The sequence below is a fragment of the Tigriopus californicus genome, chromosome 3, assembly GCF_007210705.1.
Source record: "Tigriopus californicus strain San Diego chromosome 3, Tcal_SD_v2.1, whole genome shotgun sequence".
Taxonomy (NCBI): domain Eukaryota; kingdom Metazoa; phylum Arthropoda; class Copepoda; order Harpacticoida; family Harpacticidae; genus Tigriopus; species Tigriopus californicus.
Genome location: NC_081442.1, coordinates 10,344,855 through 10,362,473, shown reverse-complemented (window position 1 = coordinate 10,362,473; position 17,619 = coordinate 10,344,855). Strand labels below are relative to the sequence as shown.

The 17,619-nt window shown below is 40.7% G+C and overlaps 3 protein-coding genes across 3 annotated transcripts; 2 read left to right on the top strand and 1 right to left on the bottom strand.

Moving 5' to 3' along the window:
- Nucleotides 1–701: 701 nt before the first annotated feature.
- On the top strand, nt 702–13,616 carry LOC131877793 (uncharacterized). The gene is made up of 3 exons (XM_059223580.1): nt 702–856; nt 11,256–12,166; nt 13,228–13,616. Exons 2-3 carry the CDS (start codon nt 11,309–11,311, stop codon nt 13,549–13,551), a joined length of 1,182 nt encoding a protein of 393 aa, XP_059079563.1. The 5' UTR covers nt 702–856; nt 11,256–11,308; the 3' UTR covers nt 13,552–13,616.
- LOC131877790 (tubulin polyglutamylase TTLL5-like) lies at nt 6,863–11,183 on the top strand. The gene is made up of 2 exons (XM_059223578.1): nt 6,863–9,676; nt 9,765–11,183. Exons 1-2 carry the CDS (start codon nt 7,686–7,688, stop codon nt 11,050–11,052), a joined length of 3,279 nt encoding a protein of 1,092 aa, XP_059079561.1. The 5' UTR covers nt 6,863–7,685; the 3' UTR covers nt 11,053–11,183.
- A 414-nt stretch (nt 13,617–14,030) lies between the features above and the next one.
- Nucleotides 14,031–15,934, bottom strand: LOC131877791 (uncharacterized). Its single transcript, XM_059223579.1, has 4 exons — nt 15,624–15,934; nt 15,042–15,366; nt 14,370–14,847; nt 14,031–14,296 (listed from the first exon to the last, which is right to left on the bottom strand). Exons 1-4 carry the CDS (start codon nt 15,791–15,793, stop codon nt 14,058–14,060), a joined length of 1,212 nt encoding a protein of 403 aa, XP_059079562.1. The 5' UTR covers nt 15,794–15,934; the 3' UTR covers nt 14,031–14,057.
- Nucleotides 15,935–17,619: the final 1,685 nt, after the last annotated feature.

The following is a 17,619-nucleotide window of genomic DNA, read 5'->3' as shown; positions in this document are numbered from 1 at the left end:
TGCTTATTTGGAATAAGATGAGCGGTTTAGGAGATAGGATATTTTTGCTTCCGTTTGCAGTCCATATCTCTAGAAGTCCATGGCTAAATCAATGGTTATATTTTCAAAACAGCCCTAAAATTCGAGATTTTCCTGCCAACCCAACATGTTACGCTAATGACCAGGGCTAGGACAAAAATTCTTTTCAGGGCTAAATAGTCACAAAAAAAGTTTTTTGAAAGCACGAATAGGAAAAAAAAAAAGATTCTCAAATGCTTACATTTTAAAAAGTTTAGAGAGTTTAAAAGCAAAAAATACCCATAAAAAGACATGAAAATAAGTTTTACAAAAGCTTGAGGCCCGTACCAAAGGTTTTGATTTATTTGACTATTTCAAAATCTTTGAAATCTTAAGCACTCAAAGTCGTCTCCCAGCTTAGACCACCAAATTAATAATCTTAAACCATGAAGGTCTCTTGATCAAATTTCGTTCCTCTGGGTGCTTTATTTAAGCAATCTCTCAGGGCAAAGAGACGTTCAAAAGTATCCATGAGCTTTGTCCTCAACCAGGTTTTAGAGTCAATTGTAGTGAATGTCAAGGTTTACAATTTTGAGCCCCCAAAACATTCAAGCTAGTCCAAAGAATGAAGTACTTGCTTCTCTTACGGGTCCATTCAATGCTCCATTTCCTCGTCCTTTTACGTTTGTTTGTCCGCAAGAAGAGAAGGTAGAGGAGAATGAAAAGGACAAGGTGCAAAGATAACTAATGGCGCAAGAGATGAATTTAGGTCTAGCAACCTCTCACAACAATGACTCATTTATGGAGGGTTCTTCGTCGATCCTTTAATACATCGTTTTGTGTTTCAAGGAGCTAAAAGGTAAGAAAGTACTTAAGACGGTGTTTGGAAAAATCCGTTAAATTTTCTGAACCTCGCGAGCAATTTTATTTCAATCGCAAATCACTATTTGGCTTTCGACAATTCTGGTTAGAATTACTCAGATGAATTAGGATATATATTAATTGAACCATAGCCTTAGGCAGGATGTACTTTTAACTTATTCTAAATATCGGAGTCATGCCGTGCGGCCTTTGCCATCTCTACATGTTGAGATTGTCAACCTTATGGACTTACATGGCGCCACATTCATTACATGAAAGGTCATCTCACTATCTTAAACTAAACTAACTGATGTTAATCACCATGGTCATTCAGAGTGGCACTTTCATGCCTTTCAAAATCATCTATTTCTAGTTATGTTCAATACGAACGAAAGGTATCTGATACTGTACGTCTTCAAAAGCATCCATGAGCTTTGTCCCAAACCAGAATTTAGGGTCAATTCTAGTAACCATAGAGGCTTAATCTTAATGTGCATTTTGAGAGCACCTTCAAGCCCTCGAGAATCCAGTCTAGTTAAAACAATGAAGACCAACTCTCTTCTTTCTCGGGCTCGTTCATTGTTTGATTTGCTGCCCTCAAATTTGCCTAGGGAGTATATACGTGTTGATCCAGCAGCAGGATTTAAGTCAGACTTGGACAAGTTTTTGACTAAAATTCCCGATCAACCTCATATTCAAGGGTTAGCTAGATCAGCTAACTCTAATTCGTTGGTCGATCAAACAATATAAATAAATAAAAGCTAAGTAAAATTTATAAATTTCTCGTCTTGAAGTGCTGGGATTCCAATTCCAGTAGCGGTAACGAAGTTCGCAAAAAAAAAACCGAATGCAACAAACTAATATATTTCTTCAAAATAGTGACCTATATTTTTGACGTCATTTTATGACTAACCAGGGTAACAAAATGACTTCAAAACTCTTATTGGATCGTAGTCAGGCTCTAGGAGATTTAAAATCAAATTATATTTAGCGTCCAAAGATCAAACCATATCTGTTGAAACAACAACAACAACAGCAACAAGTTTTGCAAATGTTCCCTTTGTTTTGGCTCCGGTTATTGGTTAAATTTTAAGACCACGATTTAAGACGGCAAGTTGTGGATTTGTAGATATGTGTTGCTTGCAATTTTTTCCGCCAAATCCTGCGCCCTGCAATACTTAGCGTCTGATTATACTCAAGGAAGGAAAAGGATCCAGATTTCATTGAGCTGTTAAGAATGTTATTGTTAAAATAAATGAGCACTCGCTACTTTTTTACTTGAGACGAACCCAACAGGCCCCCTAAATACTTTAACCTTGACAATGAAGTTGCATTCTGCAAGCCATGACAGAAACTGTACAACCAATACTCCATAGAGCAGTATCCAAGGGATTTGAAAGAAGATCATGATGAAGACAAAGAGAAAAATATGACATCAGAGAATGTTTTATTTGTAAAGCAAAATGTTGCACAGTAGCGCAATCACAATAAAAACAGAGGCTAATGTTAAGAAATTGTCATGTCATCAAATAAAGTGTCACTGAAAGAACTGTGCAATACTTAAAATGATCATTGTCACAATAGCTCGTTCCTCGTCTGAAAACTGCATCTATATATTGTCTGACCTTTAAAAGCAATCGGATCAACTTTTACCTAATTGCACAAAAAACGTTATCAGGAGGCCGGATGAGCAAAATCAATATGGGAATTATGTTCAACTTACTTTACCCGAGTAACATTTCCTCTAATTATCCATTTCTAGTGCTACATTGCAATGGCTAAAAAAAAAGAAGCTTTTATCTAAAGAATTTTCTTTTTCTCAAATTCAAGTGTCAAATCAATTTATTTTGGAAACTCAAAAAAGTTATAAAGCCATATTTTTATCAAAGAAAAAAAACTCAAACACACCAAATGAGCCTTCATCAAGACACACAAAGAAATGAGAGAGGGTCCAATATGCCCTCATAGGACTTCTGGTTTCTGACCAACCTGTGTAGGTTGCACCATCTTACTACCACACATAGGTTCTGGAAGGTTGAGCAGCCTTAACCACGCCAGAACGGGGAACTTTAACACCTTGATATGGGCCTAGGTTCTAATTTTTGTACCTTAGCAAAAGAATAATTGCAGCATCTTCTTTCCGGATTTTCTTTTGGATTTGAATACACCAGGTTGTGATTAGGTGGTTCAGGACACTCCTTGTACATAGGCCATGGTTGGTAAGCCAGCAATTGTGGTCAACAGTCAAGATTTTTTATGGCCTAAGACTTTCTTTAAACTTGGATTCTCTCTATGTATTGGATGAGAATATTGTATCTAATAAGTCTCTTCTTAATTATTGCAAAATTCAAAATGAGTCTGGGTCAATGACTTAGGCTCAGATCATCATAATCAAAGGTTATGACCCTGGATGGTGGGTATACGCTCCGTTAACACACAGCTCATGTTGATGGTGGGGTTGTTGTTGATTCTGGCTTTGACGTCATTAAGTCTTGTTGCTGCCACCAGAGGTCTGTTTTTAAATACTAGGATTATGCTCTGAGTAGTAGCTTGGACGTTACCCAGAATGAACATCTGCGTACCACTTTGGCCAGTGTTTTTTCATACGGGTTAGCGTCCAAGCCCCTAACTCCAAGATAAGAGCTTTAAAAACCAGGCCTTAGATCAAGAACCTATGGCAGCAACACTCCCTTCTTCATTTGTGCGTGCTGGTTTTATTGGACAATTCTGACATTGCTGCCAACAATCATGACTGTGGTGCTCTGGCTCATTTGGGCGTTGATCAAATCTAAGATCCTTCACTTTTTGCTTGCTTCTTGCTCACTCGTTTTCGGTCATAGAAATACGCCTGACCCATTGAATTGTAAATAGATCTTTTGGAAATCAGCTGCTATGTTGAATTTTTATTTTTACCCACAGATTGACGGTGAAATTTCAAACTGTCAAGTGAGCATTTTTGCATGGCTACTCTGCAAGTGAATGATTAAGGATGAAACATTGCTTGCCTACTTTTTTACTCCTCTGAGACAAAGTGTGTTAGTTATTAGACTTCTTAACTTTCAGAAAAATCAATAGTTGTCAGGAATGCATGGAAGCCTTGTTTGTAATCACTGAGTTTGTTCTTTGTTGTTTGAGATGATAGGTATTCAGCCAGCTCGAGTTTCTTCGGTTTATTATCTTTCAACCTAACTATTTTGTAATCTTGTACTAAAATCTTATCTTACCATTTTCGAACGCTTGAATTGTGCGCATTTCGATACCTTGTTCTGTTTGTTATCCCCTCTCTAAATAAATGCTTTTTATTCACGTGTCTTGGGGCGAGTGCTTTGTGGTTTTGTTCGGAAGTGCATTTTTGGAAGCAACTTTTTCCCTTATGTCGCATGGTGTGTTTCACGGCACCCTGACACGTAATCCTTGCTGAAAGATGTATGAGGAGTCCTAGAAGTGGCAAAACGTCATTTTTTATCACGCAATGCAAATGCATGGAGAAAGAACAGGGTTTGCAATTTTGTCTTTAATTTTATCTTTTGGAACGTCAAAGTTATGATCGAATAACATTTCAAACGATCGTCCTTGGCATGGACATGGTAAAAAGTATTATTATTTGTGCCCTTGGTTTGCCCTGAATAATCAAAAAGACAATCTAAGTGAAGGTTATCAGGCTCTTATTTACTTCCATTAACCAGAAGAGCCAATATTCGGACTCTGAGGATAACACGTTTTCGTTCAATCATACAATTCCTACATTCTAAAGAATAACATAGGATCATATGGTGGGGAAATACAGCGAGTCTAATAGCCAATCGAAATCCACATCCATTCAACCAAGTCATTTCGATTTGACCACAACGGAAATGGTTGTCGGCCTACGTACCATATCCAGGAAGGCGTTACCTAGCTGTCATAAAACCTTTCGTATTTGTCCACTAACCTCGTCTCGAAATGGTTACGAAACTCATGGATGGCTCTGTGTGTAGGAACTTAATGAAGTTGGCTTGTTGCATCTGGATTTGGAGAGGCACGCGGGCGTATCAGTCACTTTCAAATGGTCATGCCTTGGAATGAGCATCCTTCGAAATCTTCATGGCGAAAGAAACACAAGGTCATTCGTGTCAACGAGTCCTCCCCCCTCTTTTACTTCCCGAATTCGCTGATGACTCAACTTTGAACATCTGATACGGGGATGGATGGAGGGATGGATAGTAAAAAAAGACACCAGTAACATCAAGTTACTTTGTTGCCCCCTCCCATAGCATCCTACAATGCCCATCAGTAGATGTAAGAAAAATGGGCCAATTTTAGAGCAATGTATTTGACCTTGGTAATTGATATTGGGATTGCACCAGTACAGGAAATGATTGATAACGATTATGAATATTGCACTTGTCGTTATTAGCTGCCAAGGTAAAAAACCTTCATAAGCAACCCTGATCTTCCAGACGTTAAGATAGGGTTGCGCATATGTTCAAACTACGTTTGAAGCATTCCACTTGAATCTGATTAGACCTTACCTTTACAATTTTGTTTTACTGTCTTTCATGACTTACTTGGATTAGTAGTTTGAACCCATTGCTGCTAATAATATTGTCAAAGTTTTACAAGGTGAAACTTTAAATTAAAGGTCGCCCTGATATTTAAAACGTTTACGTGGTTTTAAAAGTACTGTGTTGAAGGGTGGAAGAAAAGTATGACACCATGTCATTGTGGCTTAAGCTTGAATATGTACGTATGTTGAAAATGCCAAAATAAAAGAACCGCCCAATACTACTCTTTGAAGAGATATCTGCAACATCATAACAAATGTGTATGTCGAATTAGCATGAAAATGAGAATTGAGCCTTTTGAAATCGAACAACCTGCGCCATACAGTACATAAAGCCATCTGCAAGTGTGTGAGGATAACATGCTTAATATGAGATATTTTAGAGATAGATTCTTAGACTTAAGGGAACTTTTGTTTTGCCTAGCACTTTTTAACTCTCCTGTATGCCGTTATCCTAATTCCTAAATCACATAACGAAACAATAAAGGTGACAGATGCCGAATCGGATGTTCACAGAAGCAGAAGATGTCCGCACTTCCAGTCGAACCTCCCTGGATGGAGTAAACACAAAAACGGACAATTTATCGCCTAGCACCCTCGGATCATCAGTATTCAGTTGCTCAGCTTATTTTTAGCGGCGAACGTGGTGGAAGTGAAGTGAGTCTGAGTCATTTCCAGGCATAACGAAAACATTTCTTGGACTCGCGTTATCGTCCGATTCTAACCTCCCTTTCCATTTTCCATCGCTAGCTAATACTGCAAGTATATCCATGGCTTTTAAAGGGGGAAGAAAGACACTTGTTTTGGTTACTTAGCGTTTGGTATTTAATCAATACCCTCGAAGTACTTTCAAAGTTTTGTCGAAAACATCATTCAATTATCGTACATATCACTCCCCGGGGTTGCAAATGATCGTTTTTTGCCGTTTCTTCTGAGAAAGGCGCTATAGCTGGAAATATTATTCAATACGGTCAAAGTTTCAGCTACACAGCAATGCTAGTATCGATTTGAGCTTGAATTTCGTGGCGTACCTTCTTATGCGATAGGTCTTTTGAGTGTTTTCTTGAAAAACATGCCTTTTATCAATACGCAAAAAATAATTGTCAATCAGTTCCAAACCCAAAAGATTATTCAAATTCTTTATGAACGATAAAACCGATTTTCCTCCCATGTGAAACTTGCGGGTGAAGTAAAATTTCGATTTGTTAAAAGTGGCATAGTACCACAAATGTCCATCAAAGAGACTCATCAATCTTGAACGTTCCTATTTCCCAAGTTTTCCAACAAGTAGAAACCTCATTCGTCCCCCTGTCCCCACATTTACCTCACCTGTCGTAAAATCAGATGGGAATCAAAGTTTACCTTTGCAAATATTTCACCCTTGTTTACCCAAGAAGAATGCCCAGCGTGTGTTGGAACCTCCACTGAGCTGATTATTTCAGAACTTTTGTGCGAATGTCATTATCAATCACTCACCCCCTTGGGCACAATCTCTCTGCAAATGCAATAATACCGCCATGAGATAGCAAGTCCCTTTAATACGTTCCCTTTTATGGCACGCTTTAATGGGAACCACATACTACGTGAAAGGAAAAAATCCAAGTTGTCACGAAAAGTCATTATAAAATCGATACCAGTCATAATTTCGAGTTTCACGAAGTGCGCTTAGTATCTGATTTAGCTGATATTTATGCAATAAGGCAAACACATTCCAGTTTTGAAATATTAGTCTTGGGGGGATATGTGTTTGATTTAGAAAGATTGCTATCGTCATTATCCAAAGCGAGGAGACTTAAAATAGAACGAGAAACGGGAAAGAAAGGTGATCGCTGTTTGATCGATATATCCTCTCATTCCTATTTGACGAAATGTTTCCGTCAGTTTGGCAAGAGAGGCTATCGGAGGCAGGACTCTATTTTCAGTCTCGAGTGCAGTCAAGAAATGTTTTGCCAACCTGGAGAATTGGCTGTCAGTGATTTGAAAATGTTTGCCATGTCTTGACCTTGAGAAGCGGGTCTCCTCCTCTGCCTTTGCATGAGCCTTGGTTATCAGCTGAGTGGTGAAGGTCCCTAAAGCCTGCCTACCTGAACACACGCGTGTCTTCATATAAAGGCCGAGACGAGTGAGAGTGAAGAGGCCGTAAAGGAGGTATTGATCCTAATTCAGGAGATTGCTCGTCTCCCATAGCCGATAAAGTGTGCCAAGTGATCATTCTAATGGATCCTCTCGAGCTTGGGAACTCTTCAGTGTGAATCAGTTAACAAAGGCCGGCGACCGAAGGAACATGGAGGACATTTCTGAGATTGGAGATGACTCGAAAAAGTACCTGGAAGTCTCGTCTGAAATCTCGTCTTCGAGTGACAGTGATGTGGATTCTAAAGATGGTGTTCTAGAGATCTTGAGGAAAGTCTCTTTAGATTCTGGGATTCAAAGCAGTCCTAATGGATCTACCTCTTCAATCGATGAGGAAGACAACCATACCAAGGTATCGAAAAATGTGGAACAAATTGAGGCTTTACTGAAGAGGATAAACGAAGAGAATCGAAAGACCAAGGAAGTACTGAGCTCGATTCACAATGGAACAACTCCTCTTCTGGAGACTACGACCAATGTTATGTTATCACGGACAAACGTGATTTCCTTGGGACGAAAGGCCAAAAATGACGATCTTCAAGTGACAAAGGATCTCCCCATTGGGACTCGGTCAAAGGCGGAGGAACCCTATTATTACGAAACGTCCATTGAAGGGAAAAAGATCCCCATTGTTCCATTCAACTGTATGACCTTATCCACTCCGCCAACTCAAACTTTGGGCCAAAAGCATCGTCTCAGCTTCAAGACAGTCAATGCTGAAGCCAAGTTGGTGTCCCAAATTTGCCATGCTCATGGCTTTCACGAAGTTCACTCCAACAACACAGATTTCAATCTCATGTGGACCGGTGTTCACCCAAAGCCACATTCTTTCAAGTCGTTGCTCCCTCATCAACGAGTGAACCATTTTCCTCGCTCCTACGAATTGACACGAAAAGACCGTCTCTATCAAAACATTGAACGGCTTCAACATGCCAAAGGAGCCAAGAATTTCAATTTTGTTCCTAAGACCTTCATGATCCCGACTGAATATAGCGAATTCGCTGCCACTCATCACCGCATGAGAGGGGCTTGGATAGTGAAGCCTGTTGCGTCCTCCAGGGGTAGAGGTATCTTCATTGTGAATCATCCCAATCAAGTCCCTTTGGACGAGCCTATGGTTGTGGCCAAGTACATTGACAATCCCCTGCTTGTCAATGGGCACAAATGGGATCTCCGATTGTACGTTGCGGTGACGTCGTATGACCCACTTATGATTTACCTTTACGAAGAAGGTCTGGTACGATTCGCTACAGTGCGTTATGATTCCACGGGCAAGAATTTGTGGAACCCTTGCATGCACTTGTGTAACTACAGTATCAACAAGTACCATTCGGACTACATCAAATGTGATGACCCGGATCAAGAAGATCAAGGCCACAAATGGTCTCTGAGCGCTCTTCTCCGTCACCTGAAGGCCAACAATATAGATACGGTCCAATTGATGCAAACCATCGAGGATGTGATCATCAAGTCAATCATATCCGTCGAGTTCCCTGTGAATAGTGCTTGCAAGATGTTCATCCCTCACAAACGGAATTGCTTCGAGTTGTATGGGTTCGACATTTTAATTGATTCAGAGCTGAAGCCTTGGCTTTTGGAGGTAAACCTCTCGCCGTCCCTGAACTGTGATGCTCCCATTGACCTCAAGATCAAATCCGCCATGATGTGCGACCTTCTCAGTTTAATTGGACTTCCTGCCGTGGATCCAGTCCTGAAAAGAGCCCAATTTAACCGAAAAGTTAACGAACTCACCTCAAATTTGGCAGCAAATGACGAATCAAAAGCAAATAAGTCGGGCTCTTCCACTGCCAATATTAAGGAGCCGATGGCAGCCGCTTCCACTCGCCGCAGTGTCTCCATAGAAACCAGGAGATTTGCGGCCATCCGGTTGGCTTCTTCTTCGATATCCTATTCTCAAGAGCTAGCTCGAATGGTTCGAAATGCTCGTGAGGAGAACCAAAGGCGAGGTGGATGGGTTCGGGTATTCCCAACAGCAGATACCTGGCAGAATTACGGCTCCATCTTGGAATACAGCTCACAAAACAACCTTATTTTGCATGAACATTTGTATCCAAACGCTGTCAAAAAGGCTCAGCGACAAAGTAAACGTGGCCCCAATCCGAAAAGTTACGACTTCTTCAGGTAAAGCACGTCATGCAATCAATGACTACAATAAACTCTTGTCCACTCAAATTGACAATGGTCTCTTTCCCTCTCTCTTATTTGATAGGAAACGGAGTCAGTCCATGGGCCCTACGAGATTGGATCGGGACAAGTCATTAAATTTCACCGATCTCAATTTTGACAAGTCAATCAATGGACGCAAGTCCAAGAAGACCTCGCCCATCCCGCCAACCGAAGGCTCGGAGCCCGACTCACAAACATCACCAACACCAATCAGTCTTCCGAGTAAGCCGACTCCAAGTGAGCTTCGAGTGGCACAATATGAAAAACCCTTGATGAAAGGACATAAGGCCAAAGCTGTTTTGGTGAAGACGAAAAAAGACCCCGAGAAGGTGGCCAAGAAGCGATCGGAAAAGCGTCAAAGGTCAGGGGTACTGAAGGACAAGATCATCAAAATGATTGAGAGTGGCCTGCAGTTGAGTGAGTATCAGTCCCGGAAGGCGTTCTCCGTGTATCTGCATTGTATTCTCCAGCGACTCTCTGACTTTGACGTGGATAATGGTTCTGACCTTGGACAAATAGACTTGGTTCTCAAGTTCTTGCAAAAGGCTGCATTGAGTCTTCGTGAGCCCTACTTCCTTAAGGCCCCTAGCATCAAACTTAGTGGCAAAGACCGAGCTGCCATCGTGGCCAAGGAACTGAACGAGTTTCTAGGTCATTACCGACGAGAAACGGATCTTTACACGGCCTTCAAGGAAGAGTCTGGTATGATTCCACGACACACCTTCGAAGAGTTCATAGCCTTCGCCAACGACACAGATCTGGAGGAGGTTCTCACATTACAAACCAAGCTCTATCGATGTGCCCATATATTCTTGGGGAAGTGTCTTCCCCCAGTTTCTGGTCGGAAGAACTCACTTCTTCGGACCGCTTACGGGATCAGTCCGGATCGAAACCTCCGAGATCGTCAATGTACGATGAGGATCAATGCCCGTGCCAATCCTCCCATGGCACCGCAATTCAAGCTCCCACCTCAGCAGCCTTTGAACTGCTTAAACATCTCCACCTATGAGAAATCCAAATTGGAAGAACTTGAAGAGGACACCATGTACAACAACGTTCGCATTGGTCTGATGGTAAAGAAGTCGATGCTGGGCTTCAAGAGGGAAACTGTGGATCGATGCGTGCTAGATTTGGACAACAGCTCCCCGAGCCCAGCAGATCCAAGGTTGACAGTATTAACAGAAGCGTTTCCGACCGTCAACAAAACTGGCTCAATGAAAGCGGAAGTGAATGGGAAGACTGAGAACGACCACCTTCTGCGTGTTTCTTCGGCTCCATCTGAATTAGGAGAGAACTTATTGTCGTGCTCCGAGGTCGATGAGCTCCTTTAATTGCCCCGTCTCATGGAATTGGATACTGTGCCATAGCCGGTTTTTATTGATTATATCTTTCTTTGCATTCCGAATAATTTGTTTTCTATATTGGTTATTTTTTCTAGGAATATAAAACTTTATGAAAACAACGCGTTTGTCGTTTTGCTTTTGAAAGAGCACATGTTCATTTCAAGTTGAGTTTACACTTTCTTCGATTTTAGCGGGCTTTTCCTTGGAACTTTGCCAGAGGCGGTCATAACATTCATGGAACATCATGGACCAAGGCAATCACAACTACCTTCAGATAATCTTCAATTTGAATCGTATAGGATTCAACCAAATTACCGAACGGATCATATTGGATCTAGATTATTTCAGTTTGATCCAATTCAAGAGATCAGCTAAATTTGTCTACACTTACCTGAAAAACACGAAATTGGAATCGAAAGTGTACCACAGAAAACTGAAATCTGATTGGAACCAAGAGTTACCCGAGCCTACCAAGTTTCAAACCAATGACACTGTTCCACTTTATGCCGAGTTCTTCGCCAATGAACGGAAATTTTTGTGCAGTCTAGGTCATAGGATTTGTAAATATGACATTGCCACTCAATCCGAAGAACTTATCTTCACTGGCCACAAATCAATCGTGACTTGTTTAGAAGTCATCAATGACGAATACCTGATATCCGGGGGATATGATGGCACACTTATTGTGTGGGACCTGATTACCACCGAAATCTTGGATGAAAAGCAACTCTTCGGGCGTCTATCCGTAATCAAGTTCCAAGACGACTTCCTCGTGACCGGACATTTCAGCAATCCAAGGACAGGAGATGTGGGCTGCGTATCGATCAGAAAATTCCAAGGTCCCAAGTCTATGCCCGTGGTTTTCTCAATGTTTGACGAGTTGCTTCCTGTGGTCACGCTTGACTTTGTGGTTCGATCTGGTTTGATTGCCATTTTGGAATGGAAAGGTACCTACGAAGGCGTGGAATCGGGTATGGTGTCCGTGTACAAGTTTGCCAGCAAGGATTATATTGGCAGCCTTAGTGATGATGTTCGGGGCAACTACACTATATGCCGTTTCCATCGAGATGACCAACTTGTCACGGGAGATCAAGATTCAATGGTAAGAATGGAATATGTATGACTAATTAAGCTATAATTACACGTTTCCAATGGATGGATTGAGCAATGGCTCTTTCAAGCTACTGATGTGAAGCAAGCACCGACAGGGCAAGTAGTCCGGTGCTTAACTTGCCCAAGTAGGAACTTGCCCCAACTTGGGTTTGTACACAGACACTTGAGAGGAAAATGGTGTGCCCAAAATTACGCAAGAAATTTTATACCAGGGCAAATTAAATCAACTTATACAGGAAAAGCAATGAAGTGCACCAACAGTGACGCAGCAACGTGGCTTTGGTTCAATGACTGGCTTGTTTCTGGCACTCTGACTTTAACTACGAACAAACAATCCCCATTTTACGGTTTTCCTGAGCTAACCCTCTGGGCTCGCTACGTTAGCAGCGTGTCCCTGCTTGGGTTAAGCTTGCCCAAGTTCTAGTACTTGGCCAAGCTTTGCTTGTAAACAAGTAGAACTTGGGTGTCTGTGATGACTTGCTACTTGCCCTTTTCCCATCAGTATTTCAAGCAGAGTTTTGGGGGAAGAGAAATGGCACTTTGACTATTTTGCGTTGACTTTAGACACATATAGTTCAAGGGTTTGGAAGTGAACTTATACATTCAGGGAGAAACCACCAGAACCGGTACTTGAGAATATAGAAGTACGACACTTTGCCATCAAAAGACATTGTTACGATGTGAAAAATATATATAGGGTATTTGTACATGCGTCACGGCAAACAAGGTTGGTGTTTTTTTTACGTTTTTTAGCCGATGCTTGGGAAGATCTACTAACGAATTTGTCCCTCTTGACATTAGTTGACATTAATATGTTCTTTTATTCAACATAAGCGAAAGAACCATAATATTTTGGTCGTGGAGGTCGCTTTGCCTCTGACTTGTTGTCCCGCCATCTAACCATTAAGCTGAGAGCTGCAAAATGCTTCAGTTTCAAATCTAAAGTGGTCAATTTTGAATTTTCTCTTTTTGCATGCAAGAGATTGCTATTGGATGCATTTTGTTCACGTCTCCATGTTTCTCAGTATTGTGCTTTAATATTTGTTACAGATCAAAATTTGGAGGATTACTCAAGCAGATAGAATCCAATGCGTCCGTTCCATCAAAATTCAAGACAGTATTGTGATGGGAATATCAGTTCGAAGTGGTCGAATTCTCTCCAGAAGTATCAAAGGCAACACTTTGGTTTGTCAAATTCCCGAAGAAAACGAGACGGAGACGAACGATTTTCAGCTTTTATTACACAAAACTCAAACTGTGATGCTCGGATTTCTTCAGCCCTTGGTTTTGGGAGACCGTTCTTTCTTGGTTGGGCACGCCACCAACGTTCTTATGCTATACGATGTATGGAAGTCTAAAATTGATGAAATGTAAACGTGAACTGCCCGGTTACCAACCGAGTTGAATTTTGTAATCGAAATATTAGTTTTCTCTTCTTAGCCTTTGCATGTCATATTTCATATAAACAATGTAAAATATGACTATGAAGCGAACTCATTACAAATCTTGCATCGTTTTCGGGTGCATCAAAACAAGAGGTAAATTCCATATGTTGAAAACTGCATTTTTGACTGGCATTTAAAAAGAAACAAAAAGAAATAGTTATGATTTTAGTGGAGCAATGGGTGCCGAAATGGAATTAAAAGCGTATTTTGAAGCTTACGGCGAAATTGGAAAAGTGAAAGTAGTAAATTTGGCTAATGTTTGTATCCCAGTGACATGCTCAATCATTATTGTGAGATATTGATTGATTTGCGTCCTCACTTACGTGTGTAGAAAAACTATATATATATGCAGTGAATGGCATCACTATGGATTAGGCCACGAGGTATATGGAAAACATAACACATGTCTAAATTTTGGACACCGACATCTGTATTTTACAGTTTTTCATAGATGTAAACCTTGGCCATCTCTGGGGAAGGGGTTTGACCATCTTCTTTCAGGGAAGGTAGATATGGCATTGGCTCCGGGATGATCCAGACCTTCTTCCATAAACCTTCCTTCTCCATAGCATCTTGTTCAACTTCCCACTGGTCCCAAATTGAGGTTTTGTGCGAAAACACAATCTGCCCACCTTTCTTGGCCACTTTCAGCCAAAGACGTAACACTTCCGGCTCTGCAAGTTAAACAGAGAAGTCATGCAAAAAATATTTCCATGACAAATGATTATCAAGATCACTATTACATACTTAAGTATGTGGTTACAGCCACGGATACCACTAGATCAAACGAGTTTGGTTGGAATGGCAGATCCTGAAGCAGATTCACCTGCTTTAGTTCGCTGTAGCATTCTCGAAGTTTGGCCTTGGCCAACATGTTTTCGGAAAAGTCCGCTCCAGTCAAGGTCAAGAAGCCCTTTTTCTTCAGGTTCAAACCAACCAATCCATCACCACAACCCAAATCTAAGACTTGGACATTCTTCACGTCTGAACCGAGATGGGCATGATCCATGATGAACTCTACCGTAGCCTCCGGCATACAATATCCCCAAGCACGCATGACTTTTTCATAGTCGGAAACAAATTCCAAGTAGTACTCGTGGATGTTTGGGATTTTCATAATGGTGTCAGCGTAGTTGCTTCCCGCTTTCAAATCCGTTAGCCATTGCTGACCGTCCAAAAGGCCAAAGCGCAAGACCAAGGACACCAGTGGAAGTTCGTTACCAGCCTTTAAATTAGAATGTCCAGACACAATGACGGGAAGGTATTAATTCATGTACTATACATGACCATTGACCAATTGAAGGAGTGGGTAAATATGTTAAACAGATAAATTAAAGTATTCATTCAATTGTTCTTCTCAAAAAGATAATCCAAGTGCTGGTGTACATGTCAAATTAATTCAATACATTTCAGACCAACCTTTATCACTTTTGGTGCTGCTGGTAAATAAGGAATTGATTCGCCAAGCTTGATTGGTCGTGTTTTCTCTTGAATGAAACCAATTTGAGCATCCGGACCAACGACGAGAAAATGGTACCACGAATTAGCCTCTTCAGCAAATTGCGATATCCCAGATCCTTTTGGAACATGTAATAGTACCACTTCGCACTCCTGGGAGCTTCCAAGAAGGGGAGCATCTTCGGTCTTTCCGATCAAAACCGTTTTTGAGGCCTCTTGACCAAGGCCAAAGTCTTGCCATGCCAAATTTTCCCAATGTTCAGCAATCTTCTTGGCCAAGGCCTCACTTGTGTCGAGTAGAAACATGGATTGTGCATTGATTAACGTATTGTATAATTGCTCAATCAAATGTATATTTGGCTGAAATATTGGCTTGTTATAGCTTCATATAGGTAATCTACAGGAGCATAATTTGAATGGAATGGAAAAAGTTTCGACGTAACAAGATCGAGAAATTGAAGGTGACAATTAGTGCTTTTCATGATCTGCACCATTCCATGGGTTCTTGCCTCGACAAAATCCTTGATCAAGTTTTATGCTTACCTGGGTCGTGCAAGTGGTTCCGGTTTCTCAATCTGGCGGCCATTTTTGCTCAGATTGGCCTTGTTCTGAGGGCTTATGGAAACTCTCTTAACACCACAAAGGACCCGGTCTGTTTGTTTCGATTCAATAATTTGAAAAGCAGACACAATTTCGGAACGAAGTTCTTCCATGATTGTGTGAAAGTAAACTGTTGTTCCTCGTTTCAAAAAACTGGATTGACGAGTTGTGACTCTGCTCTCAAAATGCCTCAGATGTCATTCATGCCCATATTTCAGTATCAAAGTGGAGGTTCCGATGTTATCTTGATCAATGGAGGAGCCCACATCCGGCTTTCATTTGATCTTTTAATTTGCGTTAAGTAAAAGCGATATCAATTTAACTGGCAGTCAGAATAGCAATTTCTTTTTCGAGGTTATTCACTGGGTGTATTGAGACCATGGGTAACTATAAAGGGGCTAATTCGTCGTGATAGACCCAGGTAGTTCACAGGTGTTAATATATTTTAGCAATCTAATCTTTTGAAAAATGGGATCAGAGGATTTAGAAAGTAAAAAAAATATTAGTAACAATCTCAAATGCCCTATCCATGAATCAGCCTGTTTTCAAGTATGATTTGGCAGTGTCCTTGACAAAACATACAACGATGCTTGTCATAATAGTACTCTTTCTCTTACAGAGCATCAATTCAAAATCTGTTAGGAAGCTTTTTAGTTCTTCTGATCATTTACATTTTTGAAGTGGAGCCACTTGTCAAACCTCGCACGGCTCTGAATACAGGGTCCCTAGTTTTTGTCAGCTCTCAAATTCATAGGAAATGAGTGTATTTACACGTCTGGTTTGAAGCACATACCATCAATGGTTACGAAAATGATATGCAGCACATATTTCTTTCAATACTTATGCCAATAATTGATATTCAAAAATTTCCCCTGCAAAAGTTTATGCCTTACTTGGCGGGAAAGGTTGGGTGATTACAAAAAAGTGGCGTTTCCTTGCTTTAGTGTCTTTGAAAAAAAAGAGAGACAAAGACAAGACAAAATTAACTGCTGATAAATAGCTATTAGATGGATTTCTTGACAGATATTGGGGTGATTTTGCTACAACCTAAGACTCATCTTCATCATGATATTTTGAGGAGTTTCAAATTTTTGAATTATGATAGCTCTTGCATAATTTCCAAAAAAGATAACTAATTTTGAAAGAATTCCAGGCACTTTTGTTTTTTTGCTTTGAGTTTACATATCTTTTTATATTGCCCATGCACTGACGAACAGAAATTTTAGTCAAACCAAGAGAAATGTACATGTTTCAGACACTTCATTAGGACAAAGTAAGAGTTCAAACCATTTAGTACCACAAATGTCATTGATTGGTCACTTTTTCTTACCTCATGATTGTGGTTCTTTCTCTAAGAATTTCCCAAGGGACACAATATCAGGATAATTTGACTGAACACCGTGTGGAAATGTTAGTGTGGTTTAATAGCCATTTTTCGATCATTTGTTTCATCGGCAGTTGTAGAGAGAAGTTCATATTGGGCCACAATGTCACATCACCACTACTGAATAAATTACTGAGCTTTCTCGTGAAAGCTGATGGGAAACTCAATCTTGTAGAAAACACTTCAAGAACAGTTGCACTGACTCAATCTTAGATAATCATGTCAAGGGTACCCTAGACCCAAAACAGTCAACCAATGTTAGTCTGGACTAGAGGGCTTGTCAGAGAAAAGTCACTCCAACCAAGACGGTTGAGACATTACTCTGAACACAATTTGGTAGTTGGGCAGGAGGGTGTCGGGCTGATCGACATCTCTTGCGTTGGTCAGTTAAGCAGACAAACGAGCCATCAACTAACTCACTGGCTCCCAGAATTCGGAACTTGATTTCGAGAATCGCGTAACTAAATGTGTCAAAAGCCGATCCCCATCGCACACGCCAGGCAACCGCGAGGGAGCCAAAAAAATCTCAGAAATCTCATGAGTGTCGCTTCTCTC